Here is a 22414-nt window from a genome sequence, read left to right as displayed (position 1 = left end):
TTAGTTATTATACTAAAATATTACGCTTTTTTAGGCTTAAAGGGGTGAGAAGCATATTTATATTGTAAAGTGGGAAGAGAACCACGCACTTACTGCCCATTTTTCCCAGTATTTATAATTTCAAAGGTGCATTCCTATTGGTAGAAATGAATTTAATTTTGCCAGATTAGTTAAACATATTCAAATAAATAAGGAGATCAAGTTACTTCAATCCCCCCTAAGGTAAGAGTAACAGTAAGAAAAGAAGACAGTTTTATTAAACTGTTTCGCAATCGTGTCTAAGGATTAAGCTGCCTTAAGAGGGCGAAATTTTAGGCCAATAATAAACCTTAAAATAATTATGCCTTTAAGCTTCGACTACTATATATAGAAAGTTTTATAAGCCTTTGGCATATACCAGGTCCCTACTTTAAATTTTATTAATTCATATTTGTTATAAAGCCAGCCACCAAAATTAATGTTAAAAACTCGCTTATTAAATTTCAAGTCAAATATAACTTAAACCCCCCTACTAATCTATAAATTTATTCGTTTTTTTATCTGGTTTTTTTTACTGCATTGTCAACATTGCTCTTATCCTTTTACGTGCAGCATTTTTCCCATGATAATTAAATGAGGTTTCTATTTGTAATTCTTATAACTTTTGTTTGATTCTTGGTGGTGATGAATAAAGTTTTAACCTAGATTAGAATTTTATTATTATCAGTTATTTATTATTATCTCCTTAAGCGCTAAACCTCTTTACGTTTACAACCAAAACTAGCTTCATCAGGTGAAAGTAATAACGTAAATTGTTGTATGACCGGTAAATGAGGTCTCCTACCGGCAGTCTGTTAGAGAGTTTAAGCAGTCGTTCGTATTTGAGGCGGCTCTGAAAAACGATCCAGCAGCACTTCCTAGAGACCATTGTAATACATTGTTTTGCAAAAAGCAGCTTGTTTTGTCTTACATGAAGCGAGGGCTATACTGCCGGTGAGTCGTAGCTCTAGAGCAACATACAAGTGTGGCATAGTTCCAATATATGATTTAAGTGCGGTCTTCGTGACATCGTCTTCTAAGATCGGAGGCGGTGGTGGTGAAACGGTTTTCTTCGTGATAAAAAGGTTTTGCTCTCCACCGCACTGATAGTATTTCTTCACCAGCGACACTAGGTGGTGAGTGCGATAAATAGTTACGCAGATACTGGATAAGTAGGCGAGCAATTTTGATGACGAGTGGCCGCGGTATCTACTGCGCATAAGGCGATTTACGATGAGGACTGACTAACAGAAGCAGTCGTGCACATAAAGCGCCAAAAACAAGCTTGATAGGAGAGAACCCTGCGAAACTTTTGCTGGCAGCAATGCATGATCCACACAGGTGCATAAAATGCGGCCTTTAAACAAAACTTGAGCGCGTCGAAGAGGGCACAAAGGGATAGATGATGCGTAGTTTGTAAAGCAAGCCTTTACTAAACCGGTTAAACTTTTTTTCCACATTAAGTGATTCAGCGCTTATCGCCTTCTCGAAACTGAAAGCACGATCGATTACTCTGTTAGAGGGAGAAACTACTGTGTCGAAGAGCTCTTTTAAAATTCTAATTGAAGCTCTGACAAGACGTCGCAATAGTCGACAAACGCATTAAAGCGGTGCACTATAATTATTTTAGATACTTAGTCGTCGTCTTACATTTCATTATCGATAGGTGATTAATCGTGACAATCGCTTTAACATCCCACGTGTAGGCCAAACTTCTTCCGTTCCGGTAGAGCTTTGTCAATCTTCTGAAAGCTAGTTGTAATGGCAAGTTGGTGTAAGATCTGCTGAGAATCCATCTTTAGTAGCTGTTTTTTTGCAACTGAAGGGGCAGGAGGCACACACTCAGCAGCGAGTTGGTGCAACAGAACAAGACCTTTATCTCAAAATGAAATGAGGTGAAAAGTCGCCACTGTCGTAGCCTGTCCGCACAACAAAAAATTCCATCGACGATTAAAATTTGCAGATAGCTATTTCCAAGAGGTGGGTATGGTCATCTTAGTGCAAATTCGTTTTCCGAGAGTAGGGTCGAGGTTCGTGCACTGAGGTTGGCAGGAATGAGCATCTTTAAATTTGACTAAAAGAATGTTTAGAAGGAGATATACCGCCGGTAGTGCTGAAGGTGCTGGGAGGGTCATTCTCAAGAGGCACGGAAAATTCGGTTCATTCCTTGTAAAAGTTTAGGTGCTCTCTTCGCTACCGTCTTTTTCTCTCCCATTTTAAGCAAAATTGGCAAATGATGATAGTTCAGTTAAAAGAGCCTTATATGTCTTCGAAGTATGTAGATTCTGTAAATCGGATCATCCAACAAGTCTAATGTACCATTATTTCTTTGTGCATTTGGGATACCGCGTCAGAGAACACGTAGTTTGGACTTATTAGCTGCAGTCATAGATACAACTCCCCAATTGATTAATTTTTTTAATCCCTATTTTCCGTAGCCCACTTTGAGCAGACTGGCAATTGATCTGACGAAAATTCGTAAAGAACCTAAATTTCTGTTAAATTTCAAATATTTACTTTGTAAAACGGCACTTTTGATGTTCCCTTCTTCGCCGTGGACGTTTGGTTCTTTTTTTTTTTACATAGCTATTCCAAGCGAAATTCTTGCAGTTAAGATCCTTACATACAACAGCTGAGGGACTACTTATAAAAAAGGCATTTTAGTCTGTGGTTTTTAATGATTTGTTGGAAATCTTATAAGCTGCAATCACAGATGACCCCTGATGATCAAGCAGAAATATACTCAACTGTCTCAACGCTTTGCAAGGCTGGAACAACTCAACGTGTTGAATGTTGCTTTTAAGCAAGATGACTGCCTCCTTACCGCCCTTGTCGAAGCTGTCCTAGTTGTACGTCGAGAATATGCAGAACTTAAAGGAGACCCCGGTAAAAAAGATGATTTTTTAGTATATTCAGCTTTACTTCATAAAAAGCTAGCTTTTCTCAGTAAAGAAGCCGGATATAGCTGGGCGCCCAGGGGCTAAAAACCTTAGCAAACAAAGTCCAGGCCCCTTACTGTCTATATAGCATTGGTGACAGGTTTGTGGAAATATAGCAAGCGGTTGCCGTAGTGTTAGATGCGGTAGTTTAGCAAGTCATCTAGGAGTGGCAATACAAGTTTATTTTTACGAAGTTACATTAGACGAAGTGAGCGTCTGAAGTGTGGCTCAAGCCTTTTAATTGCGTATTGAAAGTCTTAGCGGATAATGTTTTCAGTCCGTAAGTTAGTGGTGTGTGCTGCCCCGCAATATGCATTTGGCGGGACATTCTCGTGCTTCTGTATGCCGTGCACGCAATTAAGTACCCCTCGCCACAATTAATGGATTAAGGGAACATGTGTGTTCGAAGACGGTAACTTTAGCGCTCTCCAACAGGTTACTTTTCCCTAGCTTTTCCACTCTGTCAAAGCGGAAAACAACCACTCCAGTCGGTCACACCTCGGTAGTTGCACCAGAGCCAATGATAAAGGTCGCTTCGTTCCTTTTTTTTTGTGTGCATTCGAACCACATGAAGAGACAAAATACCTTGGGTGATTCTTTTTGGGACGTGGAATCGCAATTAAAGTATGAAACTTAGTGCTTCCATTTACTTAGGTCTATACACGTCTTCTCCTTAATTATAAAAGCTTATTAGAAAAACTATTTAATTAACGAGCCCTAAATGAAAACTTCGGTCAGTAAACAGTTATACTTCTCATTTGAGCAGTTGTTAGCGACCATCTTTGTTAATCATGCTCTACTGATAAAAAGGTTATGTATAAATAGCAATTTTTGTTTTCGGTGTTGAATTCCGCTTATAAGAGCTTAATAATCTCGCACACTCCAATCTTGCACAGTTAATGAGAAAATAAAAACAAGGGCAACAGCTAATAAACCTTGATGATCATTTTATTTGCCGTAGATAACGTATAATTAATACTTTACCAAAGGCTAAATAATCACTTCCAATTTTTGTATTACGAATTTTTACCTTTTGTTTTTGGTTACGGGATCTTGTTCCATTTTATAATTTACATCTAATTAGAATCGAGGCTTTAAATTAATTTTTTCAATATTGTGTTTTTGTACCAAACATTATTTGTATTAAAGAAAAGGAAGATCTTAATCCAATTTAATCATTCTCATTTACAATTATTAACTAGGTATAATTTTACTTTTTAATTGGCCATAGATAATTTTTTCTCAGTTTTTAGTTACCGTTTTGGTTTGTAAAAAAAAATTTGTGCACAAAACTTTGATCCCATATATCTTGTGGCATGTATGTGCGACGTACCTGTTTAAGTTTGTATAGTGTGTAAAGTTACTTTTCTATTTCTAAGTTATATAGATGGCAGTAATTAAGTTAAAGGTTATATACTTGTTATATTCTTCGTGTTACATACAATCTTTTTTCAAATCAATCTTCCATATGCCTTTAACTCAACAAGGTAAGACCAGTTTGCTTTTATCTTGTAAAAAAGAATTTTATAAAAATGTGAATATAAAAAGTTATTTTTATGAGTATTTGTCAGTGTGGAGAGCTAGCTAAATATTTAGTAACATTAAACGGCCTAAAGAATATAACTATAGTTTTAGAATAACTTAGGTGTCCTATAGTTTATATAGCTGTAATTAATAAGGATGTACAAATATGAAATTGCAAAAACACTTCCTTGAGTTTGATACCCTTACCAGTTCTTCTTGAACTCTACTATTATTTAGCAATAAGTTCCTTACTTTAAATGAGCTACTAAAAATTTATGAAATAATATATCAAAGTATTTGTTTTATAGGTGCCGAGGGCTAGAAAACAGTCCTTTTTTGCTTGCAGAATGGTTTGAATTAGAATTATAAGGGGCCTATACACTGCGTGTGAAAACAATGAGATTCTAGTTTTGCAAAGTGTTAGGACTTGAGACCTTAATTAGTGACCGTTCACTCCTTGGCTTAGTGGTTTGATCCTTGCCTTTGCGAATGCACATGATTTTACTAACGACAACCTCTAGTTAAACCATTTTTTTTACATTTTTTTTAACTTTGGAAGAAAGTATCTTTGTACAGAGGATCGATCAAGTTACCGTTGAATGATAGAGAGCACTTAGACCTCAAAAAGAGGTAATCCAAAAGGTGGGACAAAAAAAGCAGCAAGTGAAGAGTCACATGGTATATCATGTGGTATAGTAGCACATATGATTCACCGCTCGGATGGCGTGTGGTTTATCAAAGTTAACTCCAATATTATTTTCTTTAAAGTTAAAAAAAAAATAGCATCACAGCCTCTTCGATCAAATTACAATCTGTAGCTGCCTGTGACATATCCAATATCCATAGCTTAAAATTGCAGTATTCATTTATTAGATGCCAGTAGCCTAATGCAAATGTTAGAAGTCTTCATTCAGAAGTCGTCGGTGGCGCTGTGGATGTAGTTTGGCAGGATAAATACGTAAGAAATTATATGGGGTCGAGAGTTGCTTCGTAGTTAGCAATTAAGAGAGACGCATATCCTCAAGGGTTCGATCCCTATCGATGCCACTCTCTTTTCAAGCTTTGATGGTTGTGTGTATAGAATTTCGTCCTCCCAATTAAGTTAGCAGCAAATGCTGAAGACTCCAGTCTGAAGGACAAACAATAAATATTGGGGCACTGAGGATGGGCTGAAGCCCTTGGCCCCAGACGAACTATACAAAACACGAGGCACTCAAGATGGTCGAAGTCTTCGAGAGTCTTCACCTTTTCAATTCCAAGAAGTCAAGCTCCAGTCGCTTGAGTAGTACTGCGTCCCCTTCAGAATATCCAGATGAGCAAAAAATGCGATTGATGGAATATATATGCGATTCCTTCTAACGGAGAGCTCGAGTATAGAAGTTTTATTCTCTCGGGAAACAAGAAAGTTATCTATATAATCATAATAATAGACCGTTATGAGGGCCCCAAAAATTAGGTAACCCTACGTTTAACCAATGGCAGGTGCTTATAACTTACTAGAATTGTGAGGGCGAAGTAAAATACGCAACCATCAAAGGCCGAAAAAGAGAGTAGCGTCGGTGGGAATCGAACCCATTACTTTAATATGCACATCTATACTAACACCATAACATAGTATACACAACACCTAAGACAATTTAAAACACAAGTTTCAAAAACACAAAATAAAAAAAAAAATAAATATACATAACAAAAACATAAATATATTAAGTGTAAGGTACACAAACACAGAGCACAAAGGGAACACAACACTAACCCACTAAATTTTCTCAGGAAAAATGATCAGTGATTAATCCAATCAGAAACCTGAGAAACAACCAATAAAAATACAAGAGAAATTACTTCAACACAAAAAATTTGAGTTGGCCCACCTTATTAATTGGATACAAACTAAACACAATAAAATTTTACCTGGTTCAGTTTAAATTTATCGTATATATATGGAAGCGTATTTCGACCTTTTGTAAAGGAATAAATACAGAACGAAACTGGTCGATGGAAGCATTCTTGATTTAATATACTTCTTCATACATTTTCTATACAAATTTAGATATGTGGAGGAAAAGATCCCAGTTCATCAGTTTTAACGCAAATTACCCTTTTTAAGCAATTTTATGATTATTATTGATTATTTCATTGCTTAGTTGTTAGGATACAATGAAGGTTCACGAAAAATAAACTGGCGGTCGGGTTAATTTTTTTTAGTGCTTATTTTTGTTTTGGTCACATCTGTACATCTCTATATTATATATATATATATTTGTTTACAATTAATTTTAAAGAGCTTAAACGTTTGGATACCGGTCTGTAAAGGTTTAAATACCCCAACAAGATATATACTCTTCACCTCTGAGGTAGACGACAACTTTTATCTCCTGCGTAATGGCTTTACGTATTATTCTGTTATAGTTAATATGAAAAGAGTGGGGAGACTTCTTAACTGCTAGTCTCACTGTAAAAGCGATGAAGCAGCTTCTCCAGAACTTTTATAAAACTAGGCCCATATTAAGTTTAGTAATAGTTTTATTTTTGAATAGTAGCACAATTAAGTTACCTAATCGGCCCCACAGGTCTACCAAGTTACCATATATTTAGGAAAAAGACAACAATTAATAATCCACAGAAGGATTAGTCTGTGCGACAAAACTAAATAAAATCTTGTGGTGGTGGTTAGTAACCCTCTAGGATTGGACGCCTCCAGTGAATTAGTCGAAATATCTTGAGGCGGAGTGCCAAGCCTGCGTTACCTTCTAATTGTTACGTTAATTTTGGGCAGAAAAAAATTTGTTGGATTTTTTTTCGCCATCCATCTTTTGGTCCAGAAACATTAAACTAAATAATTTTTAAAAAAAAAATTTGCGCTTTACTGTTTTTAAATTCAATTCTGTAGCCAGGAAAACCATCTGAAAGTATTAAAAAGTCGCTTTTGCCTATAAAACTCAGATCTCTAAACCAGCATACGCTAGTAACATATAATATTACATGTGCAAGTCATGCGGCAGAATCTTTAGTTAACTTCTTCATTTAACTATACGCCCGGCTCACTTTTTTCAGTATTTTCATACCTAATATTGATAAAAAATTTCATATTCACAACATGTTAAAAACATATGTCAACTTTCGAACCGTTTGCAAGAGCCCATTGACAGCGATTTTACGTTTCCCATATAATCGTTATTTTTCTGGTGAAGTCGACTTGGACAGTACTTATTCTGAAATAAAGGCTGCACAAGCGGAGAAGAAGGAAGAGTCAAGAAATTTAGAAGGTCAACAGAATAAAAAAGAGGAAGAAAAAAGAAAACTTGAGGAAGAATTTCTGGAACTTAGGAAGACTCTTGATGCCGTTACTGTCCTAAGAGACGATTTTAAGGTAAGTTTCGCGTTAAAAGCTTCTTCATTCTGTTGTTTATGGTGTTTTTAATTTAATAAAAGGAAAAATATTTTAGAGCGCTTGCTGAAACCGAAAATGTGCGGCAACGTTGTCAAAAAGATATTGAACAAGGACGGCTTTTTGCACTTCAAAATTTTTCAAAGGTACCTTTATTTTATTTTAAAGCAAACTCAATAATATGAATTTTGACTAAATATTATTTATAATAGTCATTAATTCAAGTGGCAGACTTATTTGAATTGGTTATTAAAAATGTTACTAAGGAGCCTTTAAACATTAGTGATAAGGTAGATAAAATATGGACAGAAATGACACGAGGTGGCTTATATTTTTACTGTTATGAATAATATAAAAAATGTAAAACCTGTTTTGTTTACTAAAAAGAAAATTTAAAGGCCTTTTTTGTTCTCGTTTTTACGAGTTTTATTAATTCTTTTTCCTATATAATATAATTATATATTATCTGTCTTCTGGAGAATTCGCAAGAACTACATCCTTTACGTTAATGCTATTAATCAATTGTTTTTTACCTTACTTATTATCATATATAGGTCTTATTATGACTGAAAAAGAACTACATAAAGTATTTAGAGAGCATGGCTTAGTGTCTTATAACGTACTCGTTTTAATACTATTTTTAAAGTTCTTGTACCTAACGTATACTTATTAAGCCTCTTGGCGAAAAGTTTGATCCCAACTACCACGAGGCTCTGTTTGAAGTAGTAGATAACGAAAAGGAACCAGGAACCATTACTTTGGTTCAGAAGTTGGGTTGTATTATATATTTGTTTTTATTTTTGCTGTTTGGGTATAATAGTTAACTCTTCTATTTTCAGGCTACCAACTTAACGGAAGAACACTTCGAGCTGCGGTAGTTGGCGTATCAAAGAAAGCTTAATATTCTATAAAATAAACGAATTTACTTTTATATCGTACTCTTGTAAAGGAGTTGTTTATACTATTTTAAGTATAATTTATCGTTATTTTATAAGGCTTCTTTTTAAGATCTAAGTAGTGTTTTTATGTGGTTAAAAAAAAGTAAAGTGGACAGTGTACTAAGCTAGAGTACACTTTAATTTGCTATTGCTCGCCATAAACCCAATACTTTAGTGCTAGTAACTAAGGGAAAACATTATGCCTAAAAAACGATGGGGTTATGTAATATGTCATATGACAGTAGTAGCACAGTTATGGAGGTATTTTTTATTAAAACGTAATAGAATTTTGGCTACATTGTTAGGTATCACTTCTTCAGTAGAGATTCTTTGGAGAAATAATAAATATCAGTTAAACTATGAGCACTGTCTACTTGGGTATACTTGTCCTGAGGTTAATTAGTGCACAACTGCAAAGTGTGCCCCCGTGTCTAAGCTGTAGTATGAAAATTGAATATAACGGTTAACTTGTCAAAAGTGTTATCTGATTTAGTTCTGTTGCTTCATATAGTATTTATAACTAGTATTTTTCTAGACTGTATAACTATTGTTTTTACATTTGAACCTTCGATTGCTACTTTAAAGAGAAGAATAAAAGGTAAAAGGGGCTCACGTAAGTTAAATTCAAGCTTTTGTATAATAATCTTAGGTAAGAGTCGGGCCAGTGATCTATAGAGTTAATGTTCTTATACGTTACGTTGTTAAATGTAAAATGTCTTAACAACTTATGAAATACTATTTCTAACACGATTAACGAACATCTCTTAAATAACGTAAACAAAAAAGCTTCGACAGCCTTGTCAAGTACATTAATCTATTAAAGGTTGAAATAAATTTATAAAGCCTTAAAGTTAAAGATTTCGTTTATCTTGACATGTGCGTGGATCATTGTGTTATATATTTTTAAGCCTTTAAATAAGTTAAAAAATTTGCATTAACTTTTTAAAAAAACTGTTAGCTTCTATATAGGAAATAAGTCTATAAGTTATCCTATGTCAGCAACGGGAAAAAGAGGAACAGCCCAGCAAAGTTAACAGTTAAATGACCATTGGTCCTCTCCCCGTCTCTTTTCCTCTGCATCTCCCCAACTATCTGCTTGCTCGTTCTGGCCTCTTTGCTATTGTTTAGTTTTCCTGCAAAAGTGCTTAGGGCGGGGATGATTTCATTCGTAAATCCGCAGAACCTATCTATTTATCAAGAAACTTCTTTTCCTTATAATTTTTCGGAAAAGAAATGCCAGCCTACTTTTAATCCCTATGCTATGAACGGCGGGTATTCTCTTGTTATTCTATTAAAATAGTTTATAACTTAAAAGAAGAATACCTTTTGTGCCATACTTTCGCTTTCGGAATTAATTAAAGTTTACTAAAATAGTTTATATTTTAAGGAATACTTTTGTGTTATACTTTCGCATTCAGAATTAATTAAAGTATAACTATTCAACAGAACTATTATGGCTGTAGCTGGTGAAGATTTCGCAGTAATTGCTGGGGATACACGCTTAAGTACAGGCTATTCCATTTATTCAAGAAATATCTCAAAAACTAAACCAATGTATTATTATTCATAAAAAAAGAATTTAATATTACCAAATCTATTTGAATTTTTGGTTAACATTGTTATTCACACTTTATTATACAATGCATATCACTTAATTGCTTCCTTGTATGTACTTTTTAATATTACTTTGTGTCTTAGAATTGTTAAGTGAGCTTGCTATATATTTAGTAAGTGTCCTGTGTTTATTTTATTCTTTATAATTATTGTTTACAGACTACTCGAGCGCCTAAACTCCAGTTTATATATGCTTACTATATTTAAATATTGATCTAACTCGTTTACTCTTAAATATTTACTTTTAACTTTTGACTAAAAAGCACCTCCACTTGTGTGTTGGCTACTACTGGCTTTCATGGAGATGCGGTCACTTTACACAAGCAGTTAAATTGGAGAGCAAAAGTAAATTTTATTTATAAGTTATAGATATAGGTACATCTCAAGAAAGGTTAATTGCTATTGTAGAAACTCCTTTTAAACAAAATTTTATTTCGTTTAGCCTTATAATTTTTTGTGATAGTGTATATAGTCCATTTTAAGAAGGAAAACTTAACCCTAACCTTAACCTTAACCCCTAAAAAAACGAATGAAGAACTTGTTATTTTGTTATAGTTTACTTAAATACTTAAATTGTATACAAAAATTATAAGTTATTTTAGTTATTACTTATAATATTTATATAAATATTAAAAATGGCATTACGGTAATTACTTTTTTAACTTTTATATATGTTAATTGTGAGTAATTTTTTTACTTTCTTAACAATTGCTTACAATCTGAACCATACCACGTAGAAAATAAAGCACATGATTTACACTTTTACCCTTGCTTTGCTCTTTTGGCGTGCACACGCTTATAAAATGTTTTGCAATACCGTAAGTCTTCCCTTAAATATATTCATCTAAAACTAAAAAAAAATATATTAAAAGTAAATACAAAATGATGAACTTTTTTCGCTGGACTTTAAATTGGGAAATTAACGCAAGTAAAGATCAAAAAGTACAGGGTTTTAGTGGTTATTCATAGTATCTTCATATCTATCGTCCTTGTTCTTTTTTATATTTGTTCAGGTATGCTTTATTAGTTTCTAAAAATTTATCTTCGTTCTTTTTGTTATTTTGTATTTCATTACTATTTATTTACTAAAGTTGTTGGGAGATGTACCTTTCTTATTATTATTATACTTCTTATCTTTTTCTAATTTTGTATTGTATATACTTTAATTTTGAATTGTTTACCTCTGGGTTGCTGTTAATTCGTTAGCATAATAAAGGAATGAATGTAGTAATAGCGGAAAAGATAACACTGCAGTATTATGTTTTTTTTGTGATATCATATTAAGTATAGTAATAACTATTATATATAGTAATTACATATCCATTTTTCGTTGTGAATAGTATAGGATACTTCTTAACTTAGAGTTAAGAAGGCAAAATAATACTAATACTTAAATGAACATAAACAATATTAACAGCAGGAAATATAAAAATAATACTATTTATAATTACAATAATATATAAATATATTTCTAGAAAACGTCAATAATACTTTGATAAAAATGAAGACCCACTAATAGTAGTAGACCCGGATAATAATAGTAATATATAATAATTAAAAGTAATTAATATAATAAGAGATTTGAACTGTCTTTTAAAGAAACTTTACTACAAATAATATAAACCAAACGATTAACAGGGGTTAATATAAAGAAAATAAAGCGGTGTATGTCTTTCCAGGTTGTGATAAATTATAAAGAATGTATTTACAATATTCAAGTTGAACTAATACTTTTTATTAGTCATAAGTAATTATTTTGTGTATATCAAATAGAATGGAATATGCATTCGTTTTTAATTATTTTATTAATAATGCAAATAGGTTACACTTCCTGATACACAAGAAACTATGCGCTATTATATTTTTTATAGTAATTTTAGTTAAAATATAAGAACTGTAACAATTTATTAGCAATAATATTAATTATAGTAGTAAATAATAACAATAGCTAATTTAAATATAATAATACTAATCTAATGAAAGGTCTATTGGCAAAACCACGATAAGGAACTTTCAATTTCTGCAGCTGCTCAGTTGCTTTCCACATTGCTTTATTACAAGCGCTTCTTTCCTTATTATGCTTATAATATTTTGGCTGGTCTAGACGAAAATGGTAGTATTAAATATTAATATACCCATATTTTCCTAGTTTTTTGTTTAATTATTTTTATTATTCATAGTATATCTATTACTATTATAATTTTTTTCTTGCTGAAATTTTTGGTGTCTTTAAAAATTTTATAAAATTTAGTATATAATTATTCTATTCTTATTATACGAAAGATAAGTTAAAAAGCTTATAAATATATTCTTTAATAGAATTCATTATTAATTCTTATTATGTAGGTCTATCAAAAGATAGATGTTTACTTATAATTATATTACTTTTATTAACTCATTTAAAATAAAATTTTTTAAATTATCGTCCGCAACAAAGTTGTATTTTTTATAGTTTTGAATTTTTTTAGTACTTAATTAATATTTAACTTGTATTATATACAGTGTAGGTAATGATAGTGCTATAGTTAATTAAAAAAGGTGGCAGATAAAACTGAGCGTATGAAATATAATTAGCTAATCAATAATTTTACGTTATAGTGATTAAATATAAAACTTAATACTATAATAATTATCTAATAAAATAAATTTATATAATATAGTGCATCTTTAACGTTTACTTCGAAAACAAAATAAATAAATAAATAAAAGTTTATGTATGAGATATTACTGCGTGTGTTGCTATTATAATAGTTATATTACGATCATATATATATTAGTCAATATAAGAATATGCTGTTCCTTAGAATATTAAAAAAGTCTTTCAAAGTCTATTAAATGATACATATATAAGGAATAAAGCGTTCTTTAAATCTTTTAAACTTTCAGAACATAATAATATCTACAATATAAACTTTATTTGATAGCAAATTATATTAATTTTAAAACATTTTGATTAATAATATCAAACAACAGTTATTGACTAATTAAAAGTTTGTAATAATTAATATTAAATACAACATAATAATAATAATTAATATTACTTTGAGCATGTTTTAATGAATTAACAACATAGCGTTATATTATTATATTTACCATAAGAAAAGTAGAATTATAGTTTTAAATATTACGATAAACTTTTGATAAATTTATTAGTTTTAAGCATTATTAAATTATAGAAAACTCTAACTAAACCAATTATTCATATATGAGAGAATTATTCCTAACAATAATTATAAAACCAAATCATTGTCAAGTTTACTATTTATCATATAAGATCCTAAAATTTTGTTAATAACCTTTACTTTTAATCATTATGGTGCGCAAAACTATTGTAAATTAAATGATATTCATATAAAGATGTTGGATAAAATAAGGTAAATTAAATATTTATATGCTAACGTTATATGGCTAAATACCTCGTGGAACCTTTATTTTTATTTTTTTATTATTAAATTATACAATTTTTTTTTACATTATTTAATTTGATTATCTATATAAATCAGTATCTGTTATTTTTTTCTTTCCTTTTGTTTTTTAAAGTTTTATATAAAAATTTTTTATCTTATACTTATTATGTAAATTTTTAAGGCAAAGGTGCGGTTTATAGTTATGATCCTGTTGGTTCATACGAGCGAGAAGACTATCGTGCTGGTAAATAATTTCTATATGTTTGTTTTATTTATTACGTAATTGAGTTTACTTTCCTACTAATAATAGTATTAAAAATTTTCTTAATAATGAAAGTTGATTAATTGTGATTAACAAATTCTTATCATGAAACATATTTAAAGTATTGATATTGTTTTATAATAGAAGGAAAGGAAGTATATATAGTATTTATTTTCTTTAATAAAAATGCTGCAAAATTGCTTTATTTCAAACGTATTGGAAAAGACTGTTGGGAATTCGGTTTTTATTCGTAGTTGCTCAGTCATTCTATTTTCCATATAACGGGGGATCAATGACTAATTCTGGAAGATAAACAATAGCAGCTAACAAAATGAACTACAGGAGCATTCTTGATAATATTTTTTGGGTGGCGGTAAAGACCTTGGTAGCAGGAAAGCGCTTTGTAACCGGAGGGGAGCGGCGGAAGGGTTGCAATGTTTCCACATGTGCATGTGTAATCACATATCCGAATAGAGTTGGACACAAATTGTTTCACGCGCCATGGCGGAGACAAAAAGTTTTTGCGCAGGAGTTTGTAGTAATTATGAGTTTTTAGCAATATTTTTGGGTCAATGGTTTGTATATATGCATTCTGGTTACTTTAAAGTAAGTTTGATCATTCTCCTTTACAAAGTAAAACAGAAATGCGTGACTTTGAGTTTGCTTTAGCTAAACTTTCCTTCATCATTTATTCTTTATAAATATTTTTAGATATATAATTTCCGTCATGAATCTACTTTTAATGTAAAACTTAATGGATAATAGATATATTTTTTATTCTCGTTAACTAGCAAAGCAAAGTGAAATGTAATTTTTTATCATTATATTTTTTATTTATTATACGATATGTTCTTATTATTTAAATCTTTACCTCTTAATATTTGTTTCACTATAAAACTGGAGGTTTTTCATAGAATTTAAAGGTATACTTTATACTTTAATAGCTAAGAATCACCTTTTCTATAAATCTAAAAATTATTTTGTGACAACCCTTCTATAAATTTTATCTAATTAGGAGGAACGGGAGCATCTTTATTGCAGCCCTTTCTCGATAGCGAACTTGGCCAAAAAAATAAACAAAATATTGAAAAGAAAAAGTTTTCCTTGAGTGAAGTACTTCTTCTTGTTAAAGTAACGCTTTTTACTATATATTTATATGTACATGTTATTTTATTAAAGTGTTTCTTTTTTATATTATTATACAATATATATTGCTTTTATTTTTATTATTGCTGTTATTTTACTTGCTTGACAGCTATTTTCTTTTTAATATTTCTTTAAATATTTTTATATTTTTTAAAATTTTTTTGGTTCGCGGTGTTGTTAAAGGTGGCATGTGAAAGTGAAACAAACACTTGATATATTTGTCGCAGTTTCTTTTTAGTAATTTTTGAAAATAGTATCTCTATTTCCGTAATCGTCCATATCTTTATATGTGGTATATTAATATTTTTAGAGAATCATTTTATTTAAAATAACTTAATATTTTATGCATATATACATCAGTTTTAACCTATACACGTACTAATTAATTTTTTAAAACTTTTCTTCACATATACTTATTTGTAATGAATAAGTATTTGTGTACTTTATAAATCCTTGTTTACTTGTTCACATCTTCGCGAGTTGGAATTATGCTGAAAAATTAATTGTATATATGTTCTATTTGCTTTCATGTAAACATTATTATGTTTACTCATTAAATTTTCTTATTTATTTATAAGGATGCCTTTTCTGGTTGTGCTGAAAGGGACATCTACACCGGAGATTCCGTTGAAATTATAACCATTACTAATTTTGGGATCCAGCAGGAAACTTTTAATTTGCGTAGAGATTAATTAGATATTTATTTAACCTCAATAAAACGCTTATCTGAACTTTTTTATTATAACTATTAAATAATACTCTTAGACGATTTTAAACTTTAGTTGTACTTTCTTGTACAATTTGAGAGGGTGGCGCAAGCTTTTGTTAAACATAATTTATTTTAAATGGCCGAAGATGCACTCGTGACCTAGCTCCTAGCTTTAGCGCCGACCATTCATGTGCGAGCCCGGCAGAGAGGGAATTTAAGAGGCTGTAGGTTAAAGGCCGGCCGAACTGTTTTTTAATCCGCAAATAGAAGTGGTAATGATGATGAATATCGCTAGGCAAAAACAATATTTCTTTAGGGGATATGTTGTGTTTGTGCGCTTACATTTATTTTAGCGAGGCAAAGTATAGTTAAAATTACTGAGTACGGAAACTATATAATGTATTTTTATAATTTTATTAGCGTAGCTCTACTCCATAACCACGCGATGGAAGAAAAAATTTTGTCAAACAGCGCCACTGGCTAGTTTATATAAACAAATTATACATTTAAGCGCAATAAAGTATAATAACACAGTAGTAGTATACAAAGAATTATAATATAGAGTTAAAATTTTTAGAAATACAGTAATTTATTAGTAGCTTTTGAACGACCATATCCGCCACATACTAAACGGCGACAAACAGAGTGTAAAAGAGAAAGAGCGCGGTATCCCTATAGTTACTAATTAGGGTGATGCCCCTACGCGGTCAGCTATAATACCTCGCTAATTGTATGCACAATAACTACAGATGTTAAAATTGTATTAAAAAATGAGCAAAGAAGGTAAAAAAGAAGTATAGGGGAACTTGCCTATTTCTGGGGTTTGATTACAAGTTTATAGTTTTTTTATAATTTGTTTTTATCCTCAACTTATGAGGTTTAAAAAGTTCAGGATTTTTTATAATTAAAATAGTTTTAAGAGTGGTAAATTTTTTCTCAGCTTAAAAAGGTTGGAATACCCGGGATTATTTTTAATCAAATAAAGATACAGAGTAGCAGCTTTTTAGTTGACTTGTTAAATTAAGAGTTAAGAGTCGAAGTTTTTCGTAAGTTTTGCAGTCCTTTTGGTTGGTTTATAAAAAAATATTGCTTCATAAAACTTTGTAAATTAGCAGTGGAAGCTATGAAAGCGTCTTAAGAAAATTCTAATGGATAAACGCAAAAGTACTTTTTAGGTTAACCTAGAATTCCACTTGCATTTGTGGGTAGCTTTTTATAACGCAAAATTTGCTTGCTAGGTCTTCAGTTTAAAGCGTATAGTTTGTAAAATAACTATATTATTTTTAAAAAACGGATATCAATTAAAAAGTTAACGTATAGGGTATACTTTCTTAAAATGCTAGTAAATTTATTACTAACTTAAGTTTAGTTATATAGTAAATTGATAATTTGTTTTGTGTATGTAATAAATAATTTTATGTAATCAGCATACGCACCAGCTTATTGCATCGCGCTTGGGTGTATTGTTTTTTTGTAAACCAATTTTGGTGTGGATTAAAAAAAAACATTTTTCGTAAAATTTTAAACATTACAAGATGGATAAACAAGATCATACAGCAAAACCTTTTAACTTTGTCCGCTTTATGTTAAAGTACTAATAAAAGCTTGGTTTCACTGAAGCGCTTGGCAGTGGATTATTGCCACGACCCTACGTGTAATATGTTCCAAAGTTCTTTCTAATGGCGCTATGAGACCTTTTATACTGTGTCATTTGCTTTCAAAGCCTGTAGATTTCACTGATATGCCACCGAACTTTTGCAAAAGATTATGTGAATAGATGAACTAGGAAAGTAAAATAAAACGGTGACGTCTAGTGACAAGTTGCTGCACCAAGCGTCTTATTTAGTCGCTTTTTGAGTAACTAAAACGATAAAACCGATTACTTTTGCTAAGGAGTTAGTAAAGCCTTACTTCTTATAAGCCCCACAGGGAATCTGGTCTCTTCAAGACACAAAAAGACTAGAGGTTATATTGCTCTTTGACAACACTATTTAAAGGAGAATTCTTGACTTGGCCCTTAATACTGAAAAGCAAGTTGTAGAAAGAAAAAGAAATCGAGATGTTTTGTGGTTGACCTTTATGAAATAACTGACGTGGGTTGCCTTGCTATCTTTCTTTGTTTCGTAAAGTACAGTGAAGACGAAGACTTGAGGGGAGAACATCTTGGTTGCCTTGATTTCCCTAGACTGATTACTACTTTAGAGAGGGACATACCCTCGATAACAATTTATGAGCAAAGGGCTTAGTCTTAAGTATATACGTGGGTGTGTGTGCGGACGGTGCTGCGATCTTGACTGTTCGTCGTGCAGTAGTTGCGAAATATAGAGGAGTGGTTTCTTCGCACACTGTATGATCCATCTGGGGCAACTAGCTGCAAAGGAGCTCTCTGCTGAACTAAATATTGTAAAGATCATTAACTAAATTGTTGTTTACAACACTGCGTGAGTATCTGGACTCACATGGCGAACATCTTCTCTTCCATGCAGAAGTGAGATGGTTATCGAAAAGAAGAGTTCTTGCACGCCTGCTTGAACTACGGGGAGAAATCAGTTCCCGCTAAACGAAAATCTGACCTAGTAGAGTTTTCATCGAATAGGTATTAAATGGCTAAGCTTGTGTATATAGCAGAGTGAACATATATAACCCTTTAAAAGCGTATATCTCTTCGAAATCTTTATCATTATGTTTACAAGCCTTTAAAAAGGGTCCGATTCCTAGGAAGAGGAAAACTTAAAAATATTTACACTTTAAAAGAATTTTAAACTGATGCTGATCTCATCCACAAAATAATATTTAACATAAAAAGAACAATAAGAGCGTTAGTCGAGAAATTAATTATTTACTCTAAAAAATAGGAACTCCTTAAAAGAATTCCATGAACTAATACTTCAGTCATGTAAATTATGCGCACTTGATCCCCAAGAGAAAGCAAAGCTGATAAATTTTGTTTTTTGATGTCACTTTGGTGCCCAGAGATGAAACGCAATTATCGTCTTCTCTTAATACCCCCAACAAATAATATATTCATCTAAGTTACGAAATCTTAAAATATTATAAAATCACATTTAAATAATAAAATACTTTAAATAATTTTTGTGGACTGCGGGTGTGAAAAGGTTGAGGAATTTTAATTGTGTACAAACCAATGACAAAACGCAAGAATTTATTTTAGGAGTCTTTAAGTTCTGCAATTTCTCGATGTACCACTGAGACCGCCTCGATAGTGTTATTAGAGGCACAGTTACTTTGGGCGGTAACAACATTTAACACTATGCAATATCTCTGTTCAGTCCTGCTAAACATTAAAAATAGAGCGTTCATTAATGACCAATCGGAACCTGCTGTCTGTCATAGCAAGTATTTAATTGGCCATCAGGTCACGATACCGCATCATTAGTACTTTAACTGACGAAAGACGTGCATGGCGAAGACAGGCTCAGTATTCGTGCTAAGGCTGTACGAATGTCGAACCGTCCGCCCGTCCTGCTTGGGCGACTAAAGGGAGACATTAAAGACATTTACCGAAACGTTAGCGGGCTATTCTAAATTTTTGAGGGTGGGGGGGGGGGGGGGGAGTGCTCCTTAGAGAAGCTCTTAAAACATTCCCGGCACTACCTAGGACCTACATAAACAATTGCTGAGTCGAGAGAGACCATGGCGTGCTACTCCTGCCACGACGGCATGTCAAGTTCAGAACCGCCTTGCTTGAGTTAAATGCTCTAACCTAAGAGTCAACGCCTCTTTCGAGTATCTACGTTGTCGTAACGCCTCGAAAGCAAATTTTTTGCATTTTAGCGACTACATCGGGACTTCCGGAAAGAGCTGTTGACACACCACAAACGTCAGTGGAAGACAAAGTGAAGGTACATACAAGAGGCTGGCGATAACGGCCGTTTGTCTTTCTAATCGTTCAATGAGAATTACAAAATTGGGCGTTTTTACCCTAACCCTTTTACGAGACGGCGACTTCGTAGCGGAAGAGAATGTAGGCAAAGCAACAAATTTTGCCGATCACATTGCTAATTAGTGTTGACCTCTTACTTTAGCTGCAGATGAAATACCCCGTAAATCGAACTTTTTCGCTAAAGCTAAAAAGCAGCTTGTGCCAATTATTATATTAGAGGTTAAAGGGATTATTAAAAGTTCTACCAAGGAAAGCTCCCAGTCTTTAAGGTTACACTAACGTGAATTTAAAACAAATCCCAATGGTAACAGTGGATCGTCTTTACTACCTTGTCAACTTGACGGTGGCCCTCGACTCCTTCCTATAGCGACTACTGTTGTGATGCTCCCGAGAAAACACCGAGAGCAGCCTCTGAGCAAAGTAGCTAAAGCCGTGATACTGCGCCAGCCTTTTTTTTAAGCAAGCCAAGCCCTGCTAGAGTTCCAATTTGTTTACCAGTAAAGCCATAAACGACGCCATCTTTATTAACGTTGAAAAAACCTTTGATTGAATTGCACAAGGGGTTGTTTTACAAATTGTGTTTATGATTTAATCACCCTTCAGCACGTATTTAAAATTTGGAATGGGGGTAACTATTTAAAATCAATTGCTTCAATATGTAGGGCATATATATACATATATTTAACTAAATAGATGGTGGCTCGTCAATTATTTTCTCGCCCTTTCATACTTTCTCGGTTTTTACCGAGTCTTTATGTTTTAGTTTACGTTGGTCTAGAGGACCAGCAGTCAAATAAGATCTGTCAACTTTTTTCTGTACAATTAATTTATTTGATATTAACACATGAAAAAATATTAATTTAACTTTTTGTCTTAAAAAAGAACACCAATTAAAGGCAAAAAATCTGTGGCGGATTAATAAAAATAATTTAATTTTTAGCTTTCTAAAAATATTAACATAAGCCATTCTGTGACTAATTAATTGAGCTCGGTGATTTATCCGCTTATGCGTTTATTCTTCTTTTTTTCTTAATACCCTATTCATCCAACACTAGTCACTACCAAAACATAAGTGTGTGAAAAGCCAAAAAAAAAAAATGAAAAGAATAAAAAAAAATTATAAATAATTTTATACAAGTTTATAACAAATTAATAAAAAAATTATAAAAAAATAAAAAAAAACAATATTAACAAAAAATTAATATAATAAATTAAAATAAAAGTTAATAATAATAAACAAAATTATAAAGGAAAAAATATGTTGACTTAAAATTATTATATAATTTTAAAAAAGGTTAGTAATAAAAAATAAATAAAAAATTTATATTAATTAAAAAATAAATATATGTTTAATTAAAGTTTATAATAGTAAAAAATAAAATTTTAATAAAAAAAATTGATTAAAATAAGTAATTATAAATTTCTAATTTGCAAAAAATTAAAAATTAATATTTTAACTAAAAAAAATAATATTAAATTTTAAAAAATTTTATACTACAATTAGTAAACTATAAAAAAAAAATAGAAAAAATAAGAAAAAATATAAATATATAAATTTTAAGAAAAGTTTATAACCAAAAATAAAAAAAATAATGATCTAAAAATAAAAATATATAAAAGTTAGTAATTACAATAAAAAATGTACTAAAAGTTTATATTAATTATATATATGTTAACCCATAAAAAAAATAACATGTAGATACTAACTTTAAAGGATATAAAAAAGTCATAATAAAAATAAAAAGTTAAAAAATTAAAGTTTATAATAATAATAAATAAATTAAATATAAAAGTTAATATAAAAAAATAATACATATATAAACTAATGTTTTTATAGTTACAGTAAAACTAAAATAAAATAAGTAATTAAAAAAAATTTCGATAATTTTTAAAAAATAATTAAAAAATGAATTAAAGTTAAAGAAGTAAGAAGTAAATAAAATAAGAAAATTTTATAAAAAATATATAAAAGTTTTATATTTACAGCAAAATTAAAAGAAAATAGATAATAAAAAATTAAATTCGTTAAATTATAAGAAATAATACCAGTTGTATTATAAGTTAAAAGAATAAAAAAGTCTTCAATAATAATAAATAAAATTAAAAAAAAAATGAAAATATATAGAAAAGTTTTATATTTACAGTAAAACTAAAAGAAAATAAATATTATAACAATAAACCTAGATAAATTTTAATTAATAATAAAAAATGTATTATAATTTAAAAAAATAATAATAAAGTATAGAAAAATAAATGAAATAACAATTTTTAAAAAAAAAATAAAACAGTTTTATATTTACAGTACAACTAAAAGAGAATAAAAAGTTTTTAAAAAGTATATAAAAAACTTTTATTCACAATAAAAAGTTCGAAATTTATTTTTCTGTTAAATAAGCTGTTAAAAAGTTTTTTATATAAAATAAAGAAATCAAAAAAAAAATAAAAAATTAATAGTTTATGTAAACTTTTTTATTTTTATATAAAATTTTTTAATTTTAAACAAAATTTATATGTTAATGGAATTTAGTTGTAGGAAAAAAAATCATTATTAATTTTATAAATTTT

General features: G+C 30.8%; 2 protein-coding genes across 2 annotated transcripts; both read left to right on the top strand.

The window, feature by feature from the left end:
- Positions 1–7554: 7554 nt before the first annotated feature.
- On the top strand, positions 7555–8791 carry LOC135120290 (grpE protein homolog 1, mitochondrial-like). Its single transcript, XM_064044593.1, has 6 exons — positions 7555–7851; positions 7914–8015; positions 8082–8190; positions 8424–8488; positions 8544–8643; positions 8709–8791. The coding sequence occupies exons 1-6, from the start codon at positions 7579–7581 to the stop codon at positions 8768–8770; spliced, it is 711 nt and encodes a 236-aa protein (XP_063900663.1). The 5' UTR covers positions 7555–7578; the 3' UTR covers positions 8771–8791.
- Positions 8792–9918: 1127 nt separating this feature from the next.
- LOC135120287 (proteasome subunit beta type-1-B-like) lies at positions 9919–15928 on the top strand. Its single transcript, XM_064044591.1, has 7 exons — positions 9919–10079; positions 10254–10361; positions 10685–10766; positions 12405–12534; positions 14010–14072; positions 15106–15221; positions 15815–15928. The coding sequence occupies exons 1-7, from the start codon at positions 9964–9966 to the stop codon at positions 15926–15928; spliced, it is 729 nt and encodes a 242-aa protein (XP_063900661.1). The 5' UTR covers positions 9919–9963.
- The last annotated feature ends 6486 nt before the right edge of the window (positions 15929–22414 follow it).

The sequence above is a fragment of the Zophobas morio genome, unplaced genomic scaffold (genome assembly GCF_036711695.1).
Source record: "Zophobas morio isolate AGI-343-1 ecotype UQ-CSIRO unplaced genomic scaffold, CSIRO_AGI_Zmor_V1 ptg000369l, whole genome shotgun sequence".
Lineage (NCBI taxonomy): Eukaryota > Metazoa > Arthropoda > Insecta > Coleoptera > Tenebrionidae > Zophobas > Zophobas morio.
The sequence above is the reverse complement of the archived record's forward strand: the minus strand, read 5'-3'. Positions and strand labels throughout refer to the sequence as shown.

Coding starts and splice junctions, on each gene's coding strand:
- LOC135120290 (XM_064044593.1), top strand. CDS start 7,579: ATGTTAAAAACATATGTCAACTTTCGAACCGTTTGCAAGAGCCCATTG. Junction 8,016..8,081: donor CACTTCAAAATTTTTCAAAG/GTACCTTTATTT, acceptor TATTTATAATAG/TCATTAATTCAAGTGGCAGA. Junction 8,644..8,708: donor TACTTTGGTTCAGAAGTTGG/GTTGTATTATAT, acceptor TTCTATTTTCAG/GCTACCAACTTAACGGAAGA.
- LOC135120287 (XM_064044591.1), top strand. CDS start 9,964: ATGATTTCATTCGTAAATCCGCAGAACCTATCTATTTATCAAGAAACT. Junction 10,767..12,404: donor AGTTAAATTGGAGAGCAAAA/GTAAATTTTATT, acceptor ATCTAATGAAAG/GTCTATTGGCAAAACCACGA. Junction 15,222..15,814: donor AAGTACTTCTTCTTGTTAAA/GTAACGCTTTTT, acceptor TTTATTTATAAG/GATGCCTTTTCTGGTTGTGC.